This window comes from Gekko japonicus, unplaced genomic scaffold (assembly GCF_001447785.1).
Source record: "Gekko japonicus isolate JY-2015 unplaced genomic scaffold, Gekko_japonicus_V1.1 scaffold79, whole genome shotgun sequence".
Classification (NCBI taxonomy): Eukaryota; Metazoa; Chordata; class Lepidosauria; order Squamata; family Gekkonidae; genus Gekko; species Gekko japonicus.
Genome location: NW_015167530.1, coordinates 1040576 through 1059749, shown reverse-complemented (window position 1 = coordinate 1059749; position 19174 = coordinate 1040576). Strand labels below are relative to the sequence as shown.

Sequence of the window (19174 nt, the reverse complement as noted above, 5' to 3'; positions counted from 1 at the left end):
AAGGGCAAGATCAGTAGGTTGTGTAAAGCGGGCAGTCTGTTCACGCCACCTGGAAGCAAGTGTGCAATAACGTAGAGTTGGGCTGCACTCCTGTGAAGGAGGCTGCAAAAGGAAGATGTCCCTTTTTAGGGTGCCCAGCCATACCACACAGTAGATATACACGTAGGGTCCCACACACGCACACACACTTCTTTCCTGCAATTCCCCCTCCCCTTCCTGCAAGGCTTTTTGTTCTGTTGGGTTGTTTTTTGCAAGGGTCACTGTTTAAGAAGGCAGCTGCTACACAAGACAACACTGTCTCCAAAGGGGTATGTAATCTTAGACCATTCTTGAGTGAAAGATGATGGCTTCTGTAAAAAGAAAGAAAGAAAACGAGTAGGTAGCTAATGGGGGGGCGGCAGTTTGCCTGCCTGCCTGTATGTATGTGTACATATGCATATACACACTTAGTAGGATCTGTATATTTAACACACACATATACATACCCATGCGCGCGCACACACATTTGGATGGTGTTTGTAAAAAAAAAAAAAAAGCACCTCGGTGAGAGTGGGTGTATGTACAGCATATATTTTTACATGTACTATAGCTAGATGTGTGTAAAAGTGTGTGCAAAAATATATACCCTGTGTATAATCAGATTCCTTTTTCCAGTCCCACCCCCTTTTGTATCCCATGTTCTGTGGGGAACGCTCACTAAATTTCACTTTGGCCCTTCTCCCATTTGGGCTGAATGCTGTGGAGTCAGAAGTCAATGGCTTCTCCGCCTTCTCTTCTCTCCTCTCCCAACCACCCTCCCCCTCAAACCCCCCCCCTCCAGTGTGCATCTGTCCCGAACACTCGTGTTGTGGGAGAATGATAGGAGCTATTTTGTGAATGGTTTAAAGTAGTCAAAATTATACCAACATGTTGGTAATTTAAGGAGACAACAGAAAATCCTAATTCTATCATGCACATGTCTGGTGTCTATGCATATACAGATTTCTCCACCTCATGTGCCGCCCTATATATCTGCCATAGAGAATGTGGCTTCCAATCAAGGCAGACTTATTTCCCTCTTACACACCCTACACTAAACGATGGTAAAGAGTTCTGTGATGCCTTTTAAACAAATGGCTGGTAGTCACAGTTCTTCGTATTAAAATCTAAAACACTTGGAATGGGACTGGTATTACTCAGGTTTCCCCAGGCAGTAATTTTGGAGGGCAGTAGCTCCTGCCAAAAGCCTGAATCCCATGTATTCCACACACAGAGTCAGTGAGATGAAATTTTAAATCTCTGTAAATGCAGTTTAAATCAGTTTATGAATCACAGCCTAGATAAACTTTCACCGTGCCACAGCACTGCTACACTACAATGTGCTGGTAAACACATTTGCCTCTGTATGTACAGTTCTTCTGCTCTCAAGCACATGTACCTGCATGAGGCTTGTGTTTGCCACATCCACCCTTTTACAGTCCGGTGCATGCAAACAGCGTGTTAATGTGTACAACGGAAAACTGTGAAGCAGCACCAATCTGCAGCAAAAAAGGACTGAAAGGATCATGGGTTCGATACTGTGTTGTAAAGGAAGTTGGGTTTTGAGGAATACTGTTTCAGAGCAGTTTGAGCCATGCTGAACATAGCTAGAAATATGAGTATCCCCTCCTACCTCTGCAAAGGGGTGAGATCAAAGCAAAAGCAGCCGAAACTCAATAAAGCTTCCTCTCAATGTATAGCTCTGAGGCTTTCTCCCTTAAAAATGTAGTAATGGAGCAGGAGTGGTTCTCTGTATTATAGAAGAGCACTGAAAGATGCTTACATGGACATCACTTGCATGCAATGTATTTGAAATGACAATAGCCTGAATATAGTGGTTTTTGTATTCCAGTGGTTGGAATGCAGTTGGCTCAGATTTCCCATCCATTGTGCGTGGACACACGCACACACCCTTTTCTTTAATATACCTCCCAGGTCTCTAGGAGACTTAACAGGGTTTGAGAAATAACTTTCATGTATGAATTCATTTTAGTTAATAGGGTGACAAGGTAGCACATTACCTACCTCTTCATGCAGAATCAACAAGTTCACCATCACTGCTACCCCCTCTATTATAGAAACCTAGAATCCAGGGATGAAGCAGTTGCCTTTCAGACCCCCAGATCTTGACAGTCTCTGTAATGGGACAAACTAGGTAGCTCAATAGTCACAACACCCTTCTTGTGTGGGTACTGTGGGGATGGATTAAATACAGTTTAAAAATTGCTGCATGGGTGTAACAGGAATACAGCCACTGCCAGCCCATGTATTAGGATCAACCGCAGCTTGTCCTGATCAGTTCAATGCAAAGATGTGGCTGTTTCAGATGTCCTTAAGTCTGGCCTTGTCTAACTTTTCCCCTTTGCCACTTCAAGGCTATCACTTCCATTGTAGAGCACAGCCACAAAAGGTTTGTTACAGTAAAATGGCTAGGAAGATTGGTGTAACAATGACTTCATCCCTTGTAGCAATAGTTGGGGGGGGGAGAATGTGGTGTATCTTGCTCCTCTCCCTATTGTTTTAAATTCCATCACTTTCCTGGTTTCTGTGTTTTCAAGAGACAATCTAGAGAGATCCGACACTCAAGTGGCTCTGAACAGCCCCTGCTTGGTTAAACTGTGCTCCCTAGATGCTTCTGTAGTTCTGTTTATCTAATAGTTTTGTGGATTTAAAACAAAATGTACATAGAATGCTTTGGTTAATAACATTATTATTTTCATAACCATGAAGATGGGAAGAAAATTGTGACACTTTCCCCACAGTGATTTAGCTTAGTTCTATGGCAGGAAACAAAATTGTTTAGGCCCATGATTGTTAATTTCATGACACTTTTTTAAAAAACGAAAAATGAAGCCTTGTACCTAGCCCCGCGGCCCAACGTTTTGTAATGTGAATTTGCTGCCATTGTAGACTACAGTAAAAACAAAGAGAAAGGTGCCTCATGGGTGCCCTGATGTCTGTGTCTCTTGCAGTTTGTGAAATCCAGTTTCTACATCCAGCTACAAAAATGGTTAAAACCATGTTTTAAAACAGTATGTTTTTGTCACCTGTTGAGGTTGCATGGTCTTCTAAAGGGGGAAAAAAAGACACTTGGGGGTAAGAATGCTCTCAAACTCCATATCTACAACCCAGCATGGTCGGATCTGCGTTTCACACATGGATGCAATGTCAGAATTTAAGCCCAAATCTACTTTATGAAAAAGAGACTCTTGGGAAAAGATTCTGTTTCATAATGAGAGTGCTGCTGAGTCAGAGCAAGAGTTCATCTTTCCTCTCTCAGTTGGGAAGCTGACAGTCATGGCTATGTTGTCCTATCAGCATGCACTCCAAAATGTTTAAGGATTGATAAGATAGGTTTTCATTGCTCAAGTTATGTGCCAGGACAGAATACGGCAGAGATCCTTCCTTGGAGCCAGGGTTCAGGCTTAATAGGCACAAGCTTTAAACAGGATGCAAGCATAGTAAGGCCAGAGGCACTCTTCTGTAGGACTTTGCTGTCGCACCAACTTCTCCAGGGAAGAGAACATAAGAACAGCCCTGGTGGGGTGGATCAGACTAGTGGTCCGTCTAGTCCAGCATCCTGTTTCAAACAGTGGCCAGCAGGGCAGAGTGGCTACGGCCTTCCTTTGATGTTGCCTCTGAGCACTGGGATTCAGAGATTTGCTGCCTCTGGGCATGGGGGTTCTTAGTAGCCACAGATGGACCTCTCCATGAATCTGCCCAACCCTCACTTAAATCCATCTCTGTCCGTGGCCATCACTGCAGCCACTGAGACAAACTCAGTCACTGAGTAAAGAAGTATTTCCGTATGCCTGCCCAGAACTGAGTGCCTGTAAACAGCACTGAGTGTCCCCCAGCAACAGTATTATGGGAGAGTTCTCTCTATCCCGTGTACAATTTGTCTTTTGGTCTAAACTGAAAAGTTTCCAATACCGATCCTTGTGGGACCCCACTGCTTACATCTCTACATTGTAAGAACTGTCTATTTATTCCTACTCTCTGCTTCCTATCAGTTTATGAATTTTATTCATAAGAGGCCCTGCCCTCTTATACCATGACTGTTAAGCTTACTCAAAAGTCTTTGGTTAGGTTCCTTGTAAAAAACCTTTTTGGACATCCATGCTGTTAACCTGATCCAAGAATTCCAAAAGGTGGGCAAGACAGGACTTCCTTCGGCAAAAGCCATCCTGAGTATCCCCTTAGCAGGCTGTGTTCCTCCATGTATGTAATAATTCTCTTTAGTAACAGTTTTTAATTTTCCTAGAACAGATGTTAGGCAATAGGCCTGTAATTCTCTGGATCCCCTCTGGCCCCCTTTTTTTTTTTTGAAGTGGTGTGACTTTTCTAGTTCTCCAGTGTGGAGGTTGGTTTTAGTGACAAGTTACATGTACCAGTTTGTAGATCAACCATTTCCCACTTGAAGATAGATGCAGGTGGTAACTCGGCTATATGCCATCTGGACCCAGAGACTTACCTGTTTTAAGGTCGCGAAGAGTTGGACGCGACTAAACAACAACAGTAGTCCCAGGACTTTATCCCTTCTCATCTGAATTTGACCTAATTCTTCAGACACTGTTCCCCTATGACAGGCTCCAGCATGGGTACATTTTCCACAGTGAAATCAGATGCAAAGAAGTCATTTCATTATTTCATTTCCCTGCCATCTCCCTTAAGTAACGCTTTCATTCCTTTGTCACCTAAAAGTCCAACATCCTCCCTACAGTTTCTGCTATATTTGAAGAAATGGTTATTGTACGTTAATGTTTTTAGCAATCTACTCCTCAAATTTTTGGCTTGTCTTATTGTCAACTTACATTTGCTTTGCTTGAACCTGTGCTCCTTTCTGTTCAGCTCATTTGGGCAAGTCTCCCACTTTCTAAAAGAAGCCTTTTATGACTTCCTTGACTTGAGTCATTAGTCATGCAGGCATTCTTTTAGACCTGGTGGTCCCTTTCCTAACTTGAGGTATGCATTCTTACCTCAGTCACTATTAGTGTAATGTTTTACTTTGGGAGCAACTTTCCATTGACACGAATGCTGGATGTAATAAGCATTGTGGTCACTGTCCCCAAGCAGGGAGACTGATCTAGAGAAGAGTGAAATAAGGGTGCGTGTGACTAAACCTATAATACTGGGTGACTTCAACTGCCCTCACACTTACCGGAAAAGTATGTGCTTGAATCATGCAGTAGAAGAGGATTTCAGGCATCACAGATGTGCACTGGGGCAAAAACTGCTCTTTTTCAAGGACAGCTGTGCCAGAGCTTGTGACTGACCCAAGGTCACATCAGCAGGTGCAAGTGGAGGAGTGGGGAATCAAACCCGGTTCTCCCAGATTAGAGTCCACACACTTAAACCACGACACCAAACTGGCTCTCACTTTATCCAGCTACTTACCAAGTTGAGCTTCCCTGAGCCTGCTTTGGTGGGGAGGGCGGGGTATAAATTTGATAAATAAAAATTAAAACTGCAGAGGTTTGATTTATTTTGGGCCATTTTATGGCTCCTGCATGTCTCCTACCAGCTCTTAATTCCTGACTAGCTGGCTTTAGGTATGTGCATAACTTAATAGAGCAGCTTTTAAACTAACTCATGAGGACAGCTGACAGGAGCTTTGGCATCTCCTAACTCATCCCAGTGGGCTGGAACATGAGAATGAGAGCAGGATGTGGTACAGGAAAGATGTGCTTATTGCTAGGAGACAGTTTAGATATAGTAGGGATTTTATCCCTGGGTATAAACCCTGTAGACAGAACAGGAGGGATGTGTTGGGGCAGGTATTGATCTAACAGCACACAGTCAAACTATAAAAAATCAGGGGAATAAACACCCCCTCCCCCCAGAATTGCTATGGAGATATGGGGTTCTAGGGGCTCTAAGGGTTACTTTAAAATAGGGCTGTGCTTGATCAAGCACAGCCCTATTTTTAAGTAACTCCCAGGCTTCCTCACACATCTTTCCTGTACCACATCCTGCTCTCATCCTCATGTTCCAGCCCACTGGGATGAGTTGTCCCACACTGGAGATGCCCAAGCTCCTGTCAGCTGTCCTCATGAGTTAGTTTAAAAGCTGCTCTATTAAGTTATGCACATACCTAAAGCCAGCTAGTCAGGAATTAGGAGCTGGCAGGAGACATGCAGGAGCCATAAAATGGCCCAAAATAAATCAAACCACCCTCTGCAGTTTTAGTTTTTATTTATCAAATTTATACCCCGCCCTCCCCACCAAAGCAGGCTCAGGGAAGCTCAACTTGGTAAGTAGCTGGATAAAGTGAGAGCCAGTTTGGTGTCGTGGTTTAAGTGTGTGGACTCTAATCTGGGAGAACCGGGTTTGATTCCCCACTCCTCCACTTGCACCTGCTGATGTGACCTTGGGTCAGTCACAAGCTCTGGCACAGCTGTCCTTGAAAAAGGGCAGTTTGTGTCAGAGTTCTCTCAGCCCCACCCACCTCACAGGGTGTCTGTTGTGGGGAGGGGAAGGGAAAGGAGTTTGTAAGCCGCTCTGAGACTCCAAGTGAAGGGTGGGGTATAAATCCAATCTCTTCTTCTCTTCTTCTTCTTCCTGCCTTTGTAGTGGTTATAATTGCACAAATAATCTGCAGCAGAAAGCATGTAAACATTTAAAAAGTAAACCAGCTCCATTTTGTATAATAGAGATTGGAGAACAGTTTCAGACGAAGTTCCCTCCTCCAATGTAGAGAGGAGACATACAGCCCTCACTTTTAAACACACATTTCTCTGTAATAAATAGGGATGTACAAAGTCTCTTGGTATGGACTGGCTCTTGTGTCTAATTCACAGCCAATATATGTACAATTCCCTGCCATTAATATGAGAACTGGCAGCTCTGGAGAATTTCCTTCATGCCTCTTTGTTGTGCAATTTGTTTGGCTGCCTGCTGGCTTGGCAGGATTCTCCCAGTATTGTATCACTTCATCTAAATATTAAAGTGGCTGGTCCCCCTGCTAATCATGGAAACACCAGAAGGTGGAGCTAGGTAGGGGGCTTTGCAGGGAAATGACTGAAAATTAACTAAACACATACCTACCCCCCCAAAAAAATCCACAGGTAGACAATTGTGCATGTTCCAGAAGCATGGAATTTTGAGAGCAGTAGTTGTGGGGGGGGGGAGAAGCCAGCCTACTTGAGCTCCTGGGAACTTGGAAGGAAGTAGCAGGGGAGACTTTGGAGGAGCAGTGTTGCTTCTACCTCCCATGTGCCCTTATAAGCCCCACCTTATTTCTCTGCCGGCTAAAGTTGGGCTTCCAAGTCTGCTTGGCTCACCAGGAAACAGGCTTCTTAGCAAAGGTTTGGGTGGTCAAGTCTGCCAAGAAATCCCTGGCTCCCAAGGATGGGTGTGGTGGTGAGGGGACTGCCACTCTGCATGAGCTCAAAGACTTTTCCGTCTTGCTACTGCAGCAATAGCAAGATGCAACCCTCAAGGACAAGCTGCTGTCCACACAAGCTGGGAGTGTGGCTGAAAGGAGTTGCTGGTTTTGTCTTAGAGAAGGACAAGTAATTCCCAGCACCCATCCACGCATCTTGCACACTTGCTCTTTGCAAGGGTTACATCTTAAGAGTGTCTAGCTCCCAACACCCTTTTCCATAGCCAGACATGCTCAAGGCAACAGGCATGATTAAAACAGATAAGGTATCTAGGAAAAGAATCCCAAGACAGTCTGGTATGAAAAAATATATACAGACGTGTGCTAGATACCCAAAGAATAATACAATGACAAAAGAGACTATATTAAAGCCATAACATCATTTAGTGTCTGTTGAAAAGAGAGACTGAATTTGGAGCAGAATGCTTTCGAGAATACAAGACTGTTAGAAGGATATTGACTGAGAGAGGTTGGAGCAGACTGCTATGTGTAATTTTATTGACCTTTGTATTTTTTCTATGAAGGAATAAGTGGTTGTTTTTCATTACCAGACACTAAATAATGTTATGGCTTTAATATAGTCTCTTTTGTCATTGTATTATTCTTTGGGTATCTAGCACACGTCTGTATATATTTTTTTCATACCCAACTATCCAGGAAAAGAATGCCATAACATTCACATTTAGCATTGCCTCCCTGCAGTAGAATTGCAGGAAGGTGCAGTCTGGCAGTGGGGCCCTCGGAAGTACTTCCTCTCTGCTGGCTGAAGCCCAGACTTGCTTCACAAATAAGAGGCAGCAAAGGTGCCTCTTTTGTCTGGAACAGAGTGCAAACCTTTAGAAGCCATCAGTTGCCATCATTCTAAAAAGCTGTTTGTCATGCTGTCTATTTTGGAATGCTAGCTACTTGGGGCTCCTTGTTTCAACCTGCTACTTTGTTTCCTTCTGTCTTTCAAGGGGATTTATTTATAGACCACCTAGCTTTTTTTTTTAAAGTCCCCAAAGCAAATTTACAACACAGGAAGCAAAATATACATTTGATCTTAGCTAAAAGGCTGAAAAGCAATCCGCAGGAAGATCAATAAAATGAAGGCATCCCACAGCAATTTTTCAGCTGTGCCAACACAATTAAATTTCCCCTCTGTGGTGCCATTACTCACTAATGCAACTCAAGGGCCCTCCAGAAAAGGCAGGTCTTCAGACCCATCCAGAAGGCTTTAAGGAACCAGCTGCTCTCATTTCCAGAGAAAACTTGGCATTTTGGAGGAGAGCAGCCCTTTCTGTTTCCTTCCGCTAAGGCTGGTTCCTAGAGGAAGGTTTCTGATCTCAAGGCTCCGGTTGGCTGTTTGGTAGTGATGGAGGCAGACCTAATATTGTAGGCATAAGCTACGTATTTAGGATGTTTAACAGTCAAAAACAGCACCTTGTATTAAGACCAGAAAATACTGGAAGCCAGTATAGCTGGTATATAACTCAGGCTTCCCATGGCTGTTCCTGTTAGGGAAACTAGCAGCCATGTTGGGCCAAGTGAAACATGCAAACGGCTGCAGTAATCAAGTCTGGATATTACTCACACACATATCTGTATCCAGGTCAGATTTCGCTAAGAAAGGATGCAGCTGGTGAAAGGTGCTCTGGGCTGCTTCCAATACATGACCATTTCCAGACTGGGAGGGGGACACTTTAGAAGTGGACAACTACCAGGATGACCATCTTCAACCAGAGAACAGAATCTCTCAAAGAAACCGCAAGATTTACTTGAATGTCAGCTGCTCACTTAAACCTCTCCTGGCTTCAGCCTAAATGGTGCTAGGCAAGGCTAAGAATGGACCAGCAACCAGCGGGCGGGGGGGGGGAAGCTAAGTACACCCCATTGTGACATCGATGTTGCCTAAGGAGAAGGGGACAGGTGGGATTTAAGAATACCATCTGTAAGAATTCATCTCAATTTAATTCAGCAGCAGCCATCTACTTGTTATGTTCAGGGGGCCACCTTCTTCCCGATCATATGGGGTGGACCATCTCCATTAACAGTTTTTTGGCTGCTTCATTAGGCCTTCAGTATTGGAAAGGACAATAGACTCTTCCCACCACAGCCTCCCGTGGGCCAAAGGATGCATCAATTACACCCACATCACGGCAAAGGTGTGGACTACACTGCCGAGAAGAACTCCGATTTCCTGTGCGGGCAATGGCAAAGAACTTCTGTTATGTCTCCCTCCCTGTCAGTGTATAGCCAGGGAGGGAGCACAAGAAAATAAGAGGATGTTGCTTCTTCTACAGCAGTAGTAATGCTACCAGGGAAGCCGTAAGAAACTGGTTTGGATAGGAAAGGAAGCAGCACAGTCCACAGCGAAAGTCAACAGAGATACTCCAGCTTGAAGCTCTTAACAGGCTTGCTGGTTTCTGCTCTAATACATACTGCCTGTGGATCACCAGCACCTTTTCCTTTGAGGATTACAATGTGAACACTGCCCCCTTGCGTACCATGTCTATTTCTAGCTCAGAGAACCAATGACTATGAACCAACGGCCAAACACTCCTTTTGCCGGGCGTTTGATGTTGCTTCTTACACTAAGAAAGCACTAGGGTGACGAAAATGACAGGGCAGTTAACAAGAAATTCATTATGGCCCTTACTATTAGGTCTACTGAGGTTAAAAAAAACCCCACCAGATTTAAACATTTCAAGTGTATTGACACGTGTCTTTAACAGATTTGCTGGAAACTTGATCTACCTGAAACACACAGGTATTTCAAATAATGGTTTCAGTACTCGGGCTCAAACATACAAATTCACCTCTCACTAAATATGCTGTATTTTTAAAAAAACTTTATTGATTAAAAAAATCCAAAAAGTTATTTACAGTAGTTTTTTTTTTGCTCCATAAACTACAGTCAAAAGAATATTTTCTGTCTTAAACTTTCCGTCCCATCTAAAACAGCATCTCCACCTCATTCGGAGGGGGAAAAAAAAAAAAAGGTACAGCAGTGTAGTCACTGTGGTCAACAAGGAGCAGTACATTGTGGGAACTGGATTTGTAAGGCTTCAGCCTTAGCATTAAGAACGGCCGCTTCTAAACACAGTTACAGAGAGACAAACAGTGTGGCCCTAAGTAGAGTTATACCCTAGTGGTCCCATTTAAATCGACGGGCTTAGAAGGGTGTAACTCTGCTTGATGGCACTGTGGAGGCTGAAATGGCCAACCGTTTGCCCAGCAGCAGCAAATACAGGTTGCACCAATCTTAGCCCTTAAGCCCATGTTTTGCTGAAAAAGAAGGCACTTTTTGAATTATGGTTTTTAAAATGAAGTAGTCTTGCCCTCCTGGTTCCAGTTCCCCAATGTGCTCACTGCTTGCCTTCCTTATCGCCAAGATTCCCATCAACATCAGGTCCATACACCTGGTTTTAAAATAATCTGAAAGTTGCATTCTCCTGGGCTTATCTTTACTATTCATGCAACATAATAATTAGGCTAAGGCCTTCTAAAATTAGTGTTTCTCAAGATAGATATATAGATGTATATATATAGATCACTATTTAACTTACATTTACAGTGAAACAGCACTATTCGGAACAGGCAACTTGAATCATGCTGCCCAGGTTACTCCATGTTTTGCACACACTTGTGGTCTCAGGGCAAAGGCGGTATAAATGCAACAAAAGATGGACATAACTGCTGAACAAGCAAATCAGCCACCACAGCTGTCCTCCCCTAAATCCCAAGACATACTTCTCTAATACGCAACTCTGTGCTATCGCTGGGCATAAAATTCTATCAGGGCTGCAGATACACTGTACATTTCAAATAATTCACAAAGAGACTTCACCTTCAGGGTCAGCTTTAGCCTGCCAGCGGAGTTGTGATTCATCATGGAAGACCCTGCTCCGTTTGACTTCCCTTCCTGGCCTCTAGAGGGCACCCTTGCTCCATCAGCAAAGGAGTAACTACATTCAGCATGATGAAAGCAAGGATACAAAACAAGAACTGGGATGCATTTCAAATAGGTAGTTTTTTGTTTTTTTGTCAGCGCATCCTTAAAGACACCTCAGATTTCCAGGGAATGCCCTCATGAAAGTCATATTCTACTTGCAAGGCAGTAGACAGTCCAATGAAGGAGGAGGGGGGGGGAGTTAAAGCAACTTCACAGTCTGCAATCTTATTTCCTGTCCCCCCCAAAAAAATGCCCTCTACTGCTTTTGGTCAGCACTGTCCCACCACAGATCTGTGGTCCCACCTGCAGATCTCTGGACACCATGTAGGAGAAAACAGAAAGAGAAGAGAGCACCATAGAGAAGAAGAAAGGGGGTTAGTCTCCGCCCCCGAAAACAGGTACCTTTCTGCCAGCACCTACAAAATTGTTCAACAGCACCATACCCATATTACTGGCATCAATATTCACAGGGTTATGTCCCCACTCTCCCCCCATGTATGTGCAGGGAAACAATGCCACTAACGTTTAATATTTCCAGGTCATCTGATCGTCACAGGGACTCTCACTGGATGTGAAGCAAGGAACCAGCCAATGTCAGTCACACCATACAGAGAGTATGTTGCAAAGAAATGCCACAGTTAAACAAAACAAAACAAAAAAATCACACACACCCAAATCCTCAAAAAGCAATACACATCAGGAAGGCCCGACAGGAAAGCACACAGCAATTCTTTTTCTTTTTAAAAACAATACTTGTTTTTGATGTTCTCTCTCTATTACCAGAGAGGCCCTTTTTTGTTCTTTTTCATAAAGTCAACGAGCTTGGGGGGGGGGAGAAAGTGGGGGAGGGACTCTGCGTACTTCCTCCACAGCAAAACTAGTCCCAGTAAAAACATATCAACCAGCAACAGTGTTCTCTCAGAGCGCCTGAGCCCTTTCAAGAACCTTCTGTGCGTGATTCCAGTGTGCCTGGCCAAAGATGGTGTCTTCCACACGGCTTCAAGAGGAAGGGACTCGTAGGACCCAAAGCGTTTCTGTCAAGCAAAGGATGCTGCACTGTCTTTGGAGGGAAGAGTGTTTTGTAAGGTCAAGTCAAGTGGCTGGCTTCAGAGGTGAGTTGGCAGCACAGCGCCAAAAACAAGGCAGGCTTCTTTGGCCATACTCCGGGGTGAGAGGAAGCCGTATCACAGTGTTGACATCTGGTAGGCGGCCCCTCGCTGCAGAGGCCAACCCCCCAAAAAAGAACCTGGAAGAAGAAAGGAGACCCTCCAATGAGGAACTAGGCTGGAGTGGGCTACTTGGCCTTTCCAGAGAGGACAGCAGAGGGAGACTCCCTCTGCAGCAAGGGGGGGAGCTGCCCGTTCAACCTCTCCGAGTCGAGCTCAGCTGCTTTCTGCAAGGCCACTTCCACCAGCAGCTGGAAGCTACTGAAGTCCTCTCCAAAGAGCTCTGGCGGCGTCGGAGGGGGCGTGTTGAAGAGTCCATTGGTGGGACTGGCTGCATCTGCCCTGGTCAGAAGGGCCAAGGTGTTGCCAGCTGCACTCAGCTGCGGCTGCTTGGGGTGAGAATCCAGCTCAACCCGCTGGAATGCAGACTGCTTCTCCTGCTCACTCGTCACAACAGTCAAGCTGCTGGCCAGAGGCTGTGCAGCGCGGCAGATCATGGAGGGGCACACCGACATGGACAGCACCTTGGAGGCAGCAGTGGCCGCAGTGGCAGGAGGCACCATCAACAAGCCAGAGCTGGTGACAGCGCCACGGGGCAGCGCTACATCGCTGGCTTTGGCGCCTCGACGGGAGATGGTGAACTGGTTGGGGTCCTTGCCGTCCTTCCGCAGCATGTCAGGAAGAAGCCTGCGCCTGGCATTGATGAACCAATTGCAGATCTGCAAAGAGAGAGAAAAGAAATGTGGCAGGTTTAGAACCCAGCACCATGAAAACTGGTATGGCCCTGCAGCTAAAACGATAGGCTGGAAAAAAAAGCACCTCAAATTCCCAGTTCAGCCGCTGCATCTCTCCGTCAATCCCCTGCACTGCAAATTAAGAGTAACCGACCTTAGCCTACTACACAGAAGCTGAGTTTGGGTGTAAACAAAGAAAATTAAGGGGTTTTAAAAAATACCAACACTAGAGTTGTGTGCCCTCCCACGCTACCATTTTCCCCCTGCTGCTTTAAGATGTGGCACTTTAAAAGCATTCACACAGCCTGCCACTGAACACTCATCATTACTTCTTTAGAACACATTAATAACCATTTGGTTGCTGTTTATGACTCCGGTTGAAAAAAACAGTAAAGACAATAAAATAATAAAATAAATAAGAATTCCTTTTATTGATTCTCACCAACCATTTGCTTAAGTTGAGCATATGAAGTTGCCTTACACAGAGCCACCAGCCCACCTGGCCTAACTGTGGATGTGTATTCTCTTCCCCCACTGAAAACTTAGCACTACAATATGCATTTGGGGCTTTAAAAAAAAAGGTACATTGGACCTACCTGAGGGTTCTTTCTCTTCAGTGGGGGAGAAGTCATCCAGGAACTGGTTAGGTCAGGCCTCTGCTCGCTCGATAGGCTATGCAAATTTCTTTTGTTGCGTGGCTCCTATTGGAGTGGCCTAGGCTGACCTCTCCAGTTATGTCCAAGCCCTGGCTGTGGATTACTCATCTCATATCTTTGTTTCAGTCCACGGTATTTGTAAGTTGTGCTGTTGCAGTCCATATTTTTGCCACCCTGGTCTATTTCTGGTATCCAATTTGGGTGGGATGTGGATGACTTCTCCCCACTGAAGAGAAAGAACCCTCAGGTAGGTCCAATGTACTGTTCTCCTTCAGTGGGGAGAAGTCATCCAGGAACGGGTTAGCGGTACCCAAGCTATTCTTCCGGGGTTGGTGACTGATTCCACTTTGTGGTTTTAACGCATTGTTGTTTTTTATTTTTATTTTATTTTATTTTGTTTTTTATTTATTTATTTTTACGTCTCCACCACCTGCTGTAAGACCCGCCTGGAGGTTGGCTAGTTCTTTTAAGTGTTCCGGCTTGATGCTTACGGTGTGTTTCTCTGCCCATCTTAGCAGGGCTCTGGTCTCTGCAAATGGGGATCTCGACCCGGTGCCTCCCTGCTGGTTGACGTACGCTTTTGTGGACATGCTGTCTGTTCTTACTGGGACGCACTGGTTCTGTGCATGGCGCTGGAATGCTCTCAGTGCTAGTATGACTGCCAAAAGTTCTGGCCGGTTGATGCTGCAGGGCGCATGTCCCGGGGGCCACCAGGCCTATGTGACAAGGTGATCACAATGTGCTCCCCCCCCGGCCTCTCTTGCTCGCATCTGTGGCAATCACCAGTTGCTGGGGCTGGAGGAAGCGACCGGTGTTGCTCAATTTTGATGGTTGTGCCCTTGCAGCCCTTCGGAGACCTTTTTTGGGGTTTTTTGTTTTGTTTTTGTTTGCGATGTCCTGCTGGAATGGAAGCAGAGTCCACTGCAAGGCCTGGTGTGGAGCCGTGACCACAGGACCAAGTCGATCGTCGATATTATCAGGCCCCACCACACAGCAAACTGCATGAAGACTCCTCATTCCTTGGGTCTGGCCCCCGTCACTCGGATCCGAATCTTCTGCTGTTTCTCCCCTGGGAGCGAAACCGTGGCTTACCTTGTGTTCAGCCTTGCACCTGGATGCACGGTCTTGCATGGGTGTAAGGTGGCTCTTCTCCTCTTTGATGAGGAAGCCGTGCACACACCGGAACTCCCGTGGCCTCTGGGAGTTGCGACTGCCTTCGGTAACCCCCCGCTCGTATAAGGACGTCGTCCAGACACAGGGCATGTGGATCCCTTCCAGTCGCCAGGTGCCTACTAGAGTAGCCATAACCCTGTTGAAAACTCTGGGGGCCAAAGAGAGATAAGGCCTTGTCCTGGACATGATGATCCCTGAAGCACAGTAAATGTCGAGAGGAAGGGCGTATGGAGAAATGCAAATATGCCTTCTAGAGGTTCGTGGAGATCAGGAAGTCTCCCTGCTGCAGCCCCTGCAGTATGTTGTAGATGGACTCCCTCTGGAACTTCCTTCTTGCCCCCCCATCTGTATAGTCCTTGCAAGTTCAGTACCGCTTTCCAGTCCCCTGACTTTGTTGGGACAATGACCAGGACGGAGAATACTCCCTTGGAGCATTCCCCTTGCAGTGCTACGTCTATGGCGCCTATGTTTTGAAGATGTAGAATTGCTTCCTGCAGCCATTGTAGCCGTTCTTAGTGTCTTAGTGCTGGTGATGGGGGAAGCTGTGAGGGGGTGAGCCCTTGCGTTCTATTCAGTAGCCCTGGGCAATGATCGTCCACACCCCCTGGTCCATGGTGGTCAGGCTCCAAGTCCATGCGAAGGCCTGGAGCTGGCCCCCGATCTGGTAGTCAGGCCGACTGCAGTTTTGGCAGGGCGCCCTTATCGGCTGTGCGCCGTACTTGAAATATTTGAATGGTCTGTGGTCTCTGCCATCCCGTCCCGGGTGACAGTGACCCCGAAAGGAATGGGAAGTTCTAGATTTAGATTCTCACTAGTGACCATTGGTGGATGACGGAATGGAGTTCTTCTTCTACTCCCTAGTCTCTATTAGGGCCTTATCTAGATTTGGTTTTCCAAAGAGAAGCCTCCCTGAAAATCTCTCCGTTGCTAAGCTGCTCTTGGACAAGGTGTCCACTGTCCAATGTTTAAGCCAGACGTAGTGGCAGGTGATGATGTTGGCCGCCTGCGGCCTGGCGCACTGGACATTGTCCTGTGATGCATCTGTTGCGAACTCTTCCCGTCCTCGGGGAGCCTCGCCCCGAGTGCCATTACCGGAGCCTAAAACTGTGGCACCTTCAGGACCTCCATGATACCCTTCAGCAGTGTATAGTGTCGCTTTGCTATTGACACGAGGGAGCTCCTGCTCCCAGGGTAAAAGTGCAAGGGTATGAAGCTTAATAGGGTTTTGTTTTTTAAAAAGTCTCTAGGATCTAGGTTTGCAAATGATGACGACCTTGGCTTCTCCCTCCTTTCCATTGGGTAGTTTAGAGTGGAAATGACTTCGTTAAAAGCCGTTGCAAATGCTCAGTTTTGAGCAGTGAGAAGATGTGGTTTCACTTCTGTCCCATCCTCTGACCATTCTCCCTCCTTCTCATTGCTGCCCAGAGAGGTAATGGTGAAGGCTGTCTCCGCTTACATCAAAGTAATGTTGTTGAGGCGTTCCCTCCCAGGGTTACCACCTGACTGTGGCCGGCCCAGTCCCTTGGGCACATTAGCTGTTCCTGTTAACTTTTTCCTTCAGAGGCTACAAAATGCCTCATTTCGGGCGAGTATCCCGTGATCCCTGAGTCTCTTAGGATTCAATGGGAATCTGGAGCTTGAGGAGGACTGGAATGTCGAGGAACGGTGCCCTCTTCTTTTTTGGAGCCCGTCCCTGTCGTGTACTGGGCTGTGCCCCCCCCACCTGGCACCCCCGATCCATGGGCATTGTGGAAGAGGCCAGGAGGCCCCCATTACCGGCCACCTCTGAGGCGGGCCGGTGGTAAAGGGTGGGGCATGAAGCAGTCCATCCCCATGTCGCCTATGCCCCGCGCTGGCTGGGGACCCGGCGGCAGAGTGGGTGAAAGGGATGGCAGTGCATGAAGCAGCCCGTCCCCGCGTTGCCTATGCCCTGCACTGGCTGGGGACCCGGCGGCAAAGTGGGTGGAAGGGATGGCGGGGTATAAAGCAGCCCGTCCCCGCATCGCCTATGCCCCGTGCTGGCTGGGAACCCAGTGGCAGAGCAGATGGACGAGATGGCGGGGCGTGAAGCAGCCCGTCCCCGCATCGCCTATCCCCCACGTTGGCTGTGGACCCGATGGCGGAGCAGGTGGAAGGGATGGCGGGGCATGAAGCAGCCCGTCCCTGCGTCGCCTATGCCCCACGCTAACTGGGGACCAGGCGGCGGAGCGGGTGGAAAGGGATGGGACTGGAGTGACTGCATCGGCCTATGCACGACGCTTGCCTGTGGCCACGTCCCGGGGCAAAGATTTGGACTGGCACCGGTCCCAGGCCGCTGGGCAGAAACTGGTGCAGTCCCAGCGCGCCTCCCTTGGAAGCCTCCTCTGTCAGCCCCCCCCCCATCGGAATGAGCTCACCGGCTGGGCTCGCCGGCCCTGTGCTTTTCCCGCGCCGTTTCGCTCTTCCACGCTGCAGGCCACCGCGCCCGCCAAGTGCGCCGTCTTCTTGTCACGGCTGGGAGCAGGAGCCCGAAGGCGTCGACCGCTGGGTCCCGTTGCCGCCATTCTTTGTTTGGCCGTCGCCATCTTGGAACACATGCGGGGGGGGTGTGCGGGGGCCGGCTGGCTCTTGCATTCAGCCGGCCCCGCATTGGTGGAGCTGCCGTCCTCCGGCTGTTGCAGCGGTGCTTCCTCTAGCCGCTGCCTGTCTTGCAGCCTGACTCCCGGTACCCCAGGAGTGCTGTGCTGCAGCTCCACGGGGGCCTCCGTCGGGGCCTCTTATCCTCCTTCCGGTGCCTTAGAAGGTGGAGGGGACCGTTCTTCGTCTTCATCTTCCTCCCATCCTGGGTCCTCAGCAGTAACCCCTTGTTGTTTTGGAGTCTGCAGGGAGGGGAGGGAAGTTCTTCTGCTGTCTGTTGAGATTTTTTTTCTTTTTAAATAATATTTTATTTTAATTCCTCTGGCTTGGAGCAGGAGCTCCAGAAGTCCTACGGAGTGCAGGGCTATGCAGAAACTGGAGAGGTCAGCCTAGGCCACTCCAATAGGAGCCACGCAACAAAAGAAATTTGCATAGCCTATAGAGCGAGCAGAGGCAAGACCTAAGCAGTTCCTGGATTACTTCCCCCCATTGAAGGAGAAAAAGTAGTTTGCAAAGACCCATGTTAAAAATTAATAGCACCGTCTTCAGGGTCAAAGCCAAAATATTTTTGTAAAAATCCAACAGAGTTCTAAACACAGGGTTTAGCAGTTTCCTGCAGTGGACAAGAGCATGCAGGTCTGAACTTATGTACAAGGAAGTATCAGCAGCTTCCATTTTGGGAACAAGACCACGGATTTACAGGGAAGCTCAGGAAAAAAGAACTCACAATGCCACTCTAGAAGTCTCCGATCAAGATGCGGCTCAGGGAACTTTTTCTAACATCATGATAGTAGGATGCAGAGATAGGTAGCCATGCCTTCCACTTGTTAAAATAAAAAAGTGACCCTCCCCCACCCACCCCCCACTGGTCTTGCCACCTGTTTTTACTTTGAGGTGCTTTGGGGGAAGGCGGTTTGTAATGCTGAGGTAGAATTCAGGTGACAAGCTGGGATCTGCCCGGCCAGCACAAGGATAAGGCATAGAAGAGGTCTTCCAAGATTCCTGGGATGCCTTTTCTCATGCCAGATCTGTTCAGGGGTGAACAGAAAGTCTGATGGATGTTTCCTTTGTAATACAGGCATTTAGCCTATAGTCTCGCCCTCCCATCCTACTTCTTTTCAATCCCAATCTCTTCATTTAAAAAAAACAACTGATGAAGTATATTTTTCAAGCAAACTGAGCACTCGGAAGTCGATTTAACTTTTAACTGGTGGCAGAGTGTTCCTTTTTGCCCTAGTTTTAGTTTTCCTCCCTTTTCCAGGAAAGGACTCATTCCTTGCCTGGTCTGTGTCAGAAATCTTACAGCTTTCTCCTGCCTATAAAAAGGCAGGTTTACCTAGAAGTAAGTTCCACAGCATTCCAGGGGACTTGTTCCTAAGGAAGCATGCGCAGGATTATGGCCAAAGACATAACGGAACCAAGAAAACAGGTTAGTCACAACTGACATAAATTCTGTTGCTTTCAATTGGACTTCGTCACAGCAAACATTTGCC

At 47.1% G+C, this 19174-nt stretch overlaps 1 protein-coding gene across 1 annotated transcript in view; it reads right to left on the bottom strand.

Annotated features, from left to right (window-relative positions):
• Positions 1 to 12167: 12167 nt before the first annotated feature.
• TGIF2 (TGFB-induced factor homeobox 2) overlaps positions 12168 to 19174 on the bottom strand; it is a 21140-nt gene continuing 14133 nt past the window's right edge. Inside the window, exon 3 of the mRNA XM_015413401.1 lies at positions 12168 to 13221. Within this exon, the coding sequence (XP_015268887.1) occupies positions 12631 to 13221 (591 nt within the window). The 3' untranslated portion in view covers positions 12168 to 12630. The remainder of the gene's footprint in view (positions 13222 to 19174) is intronic.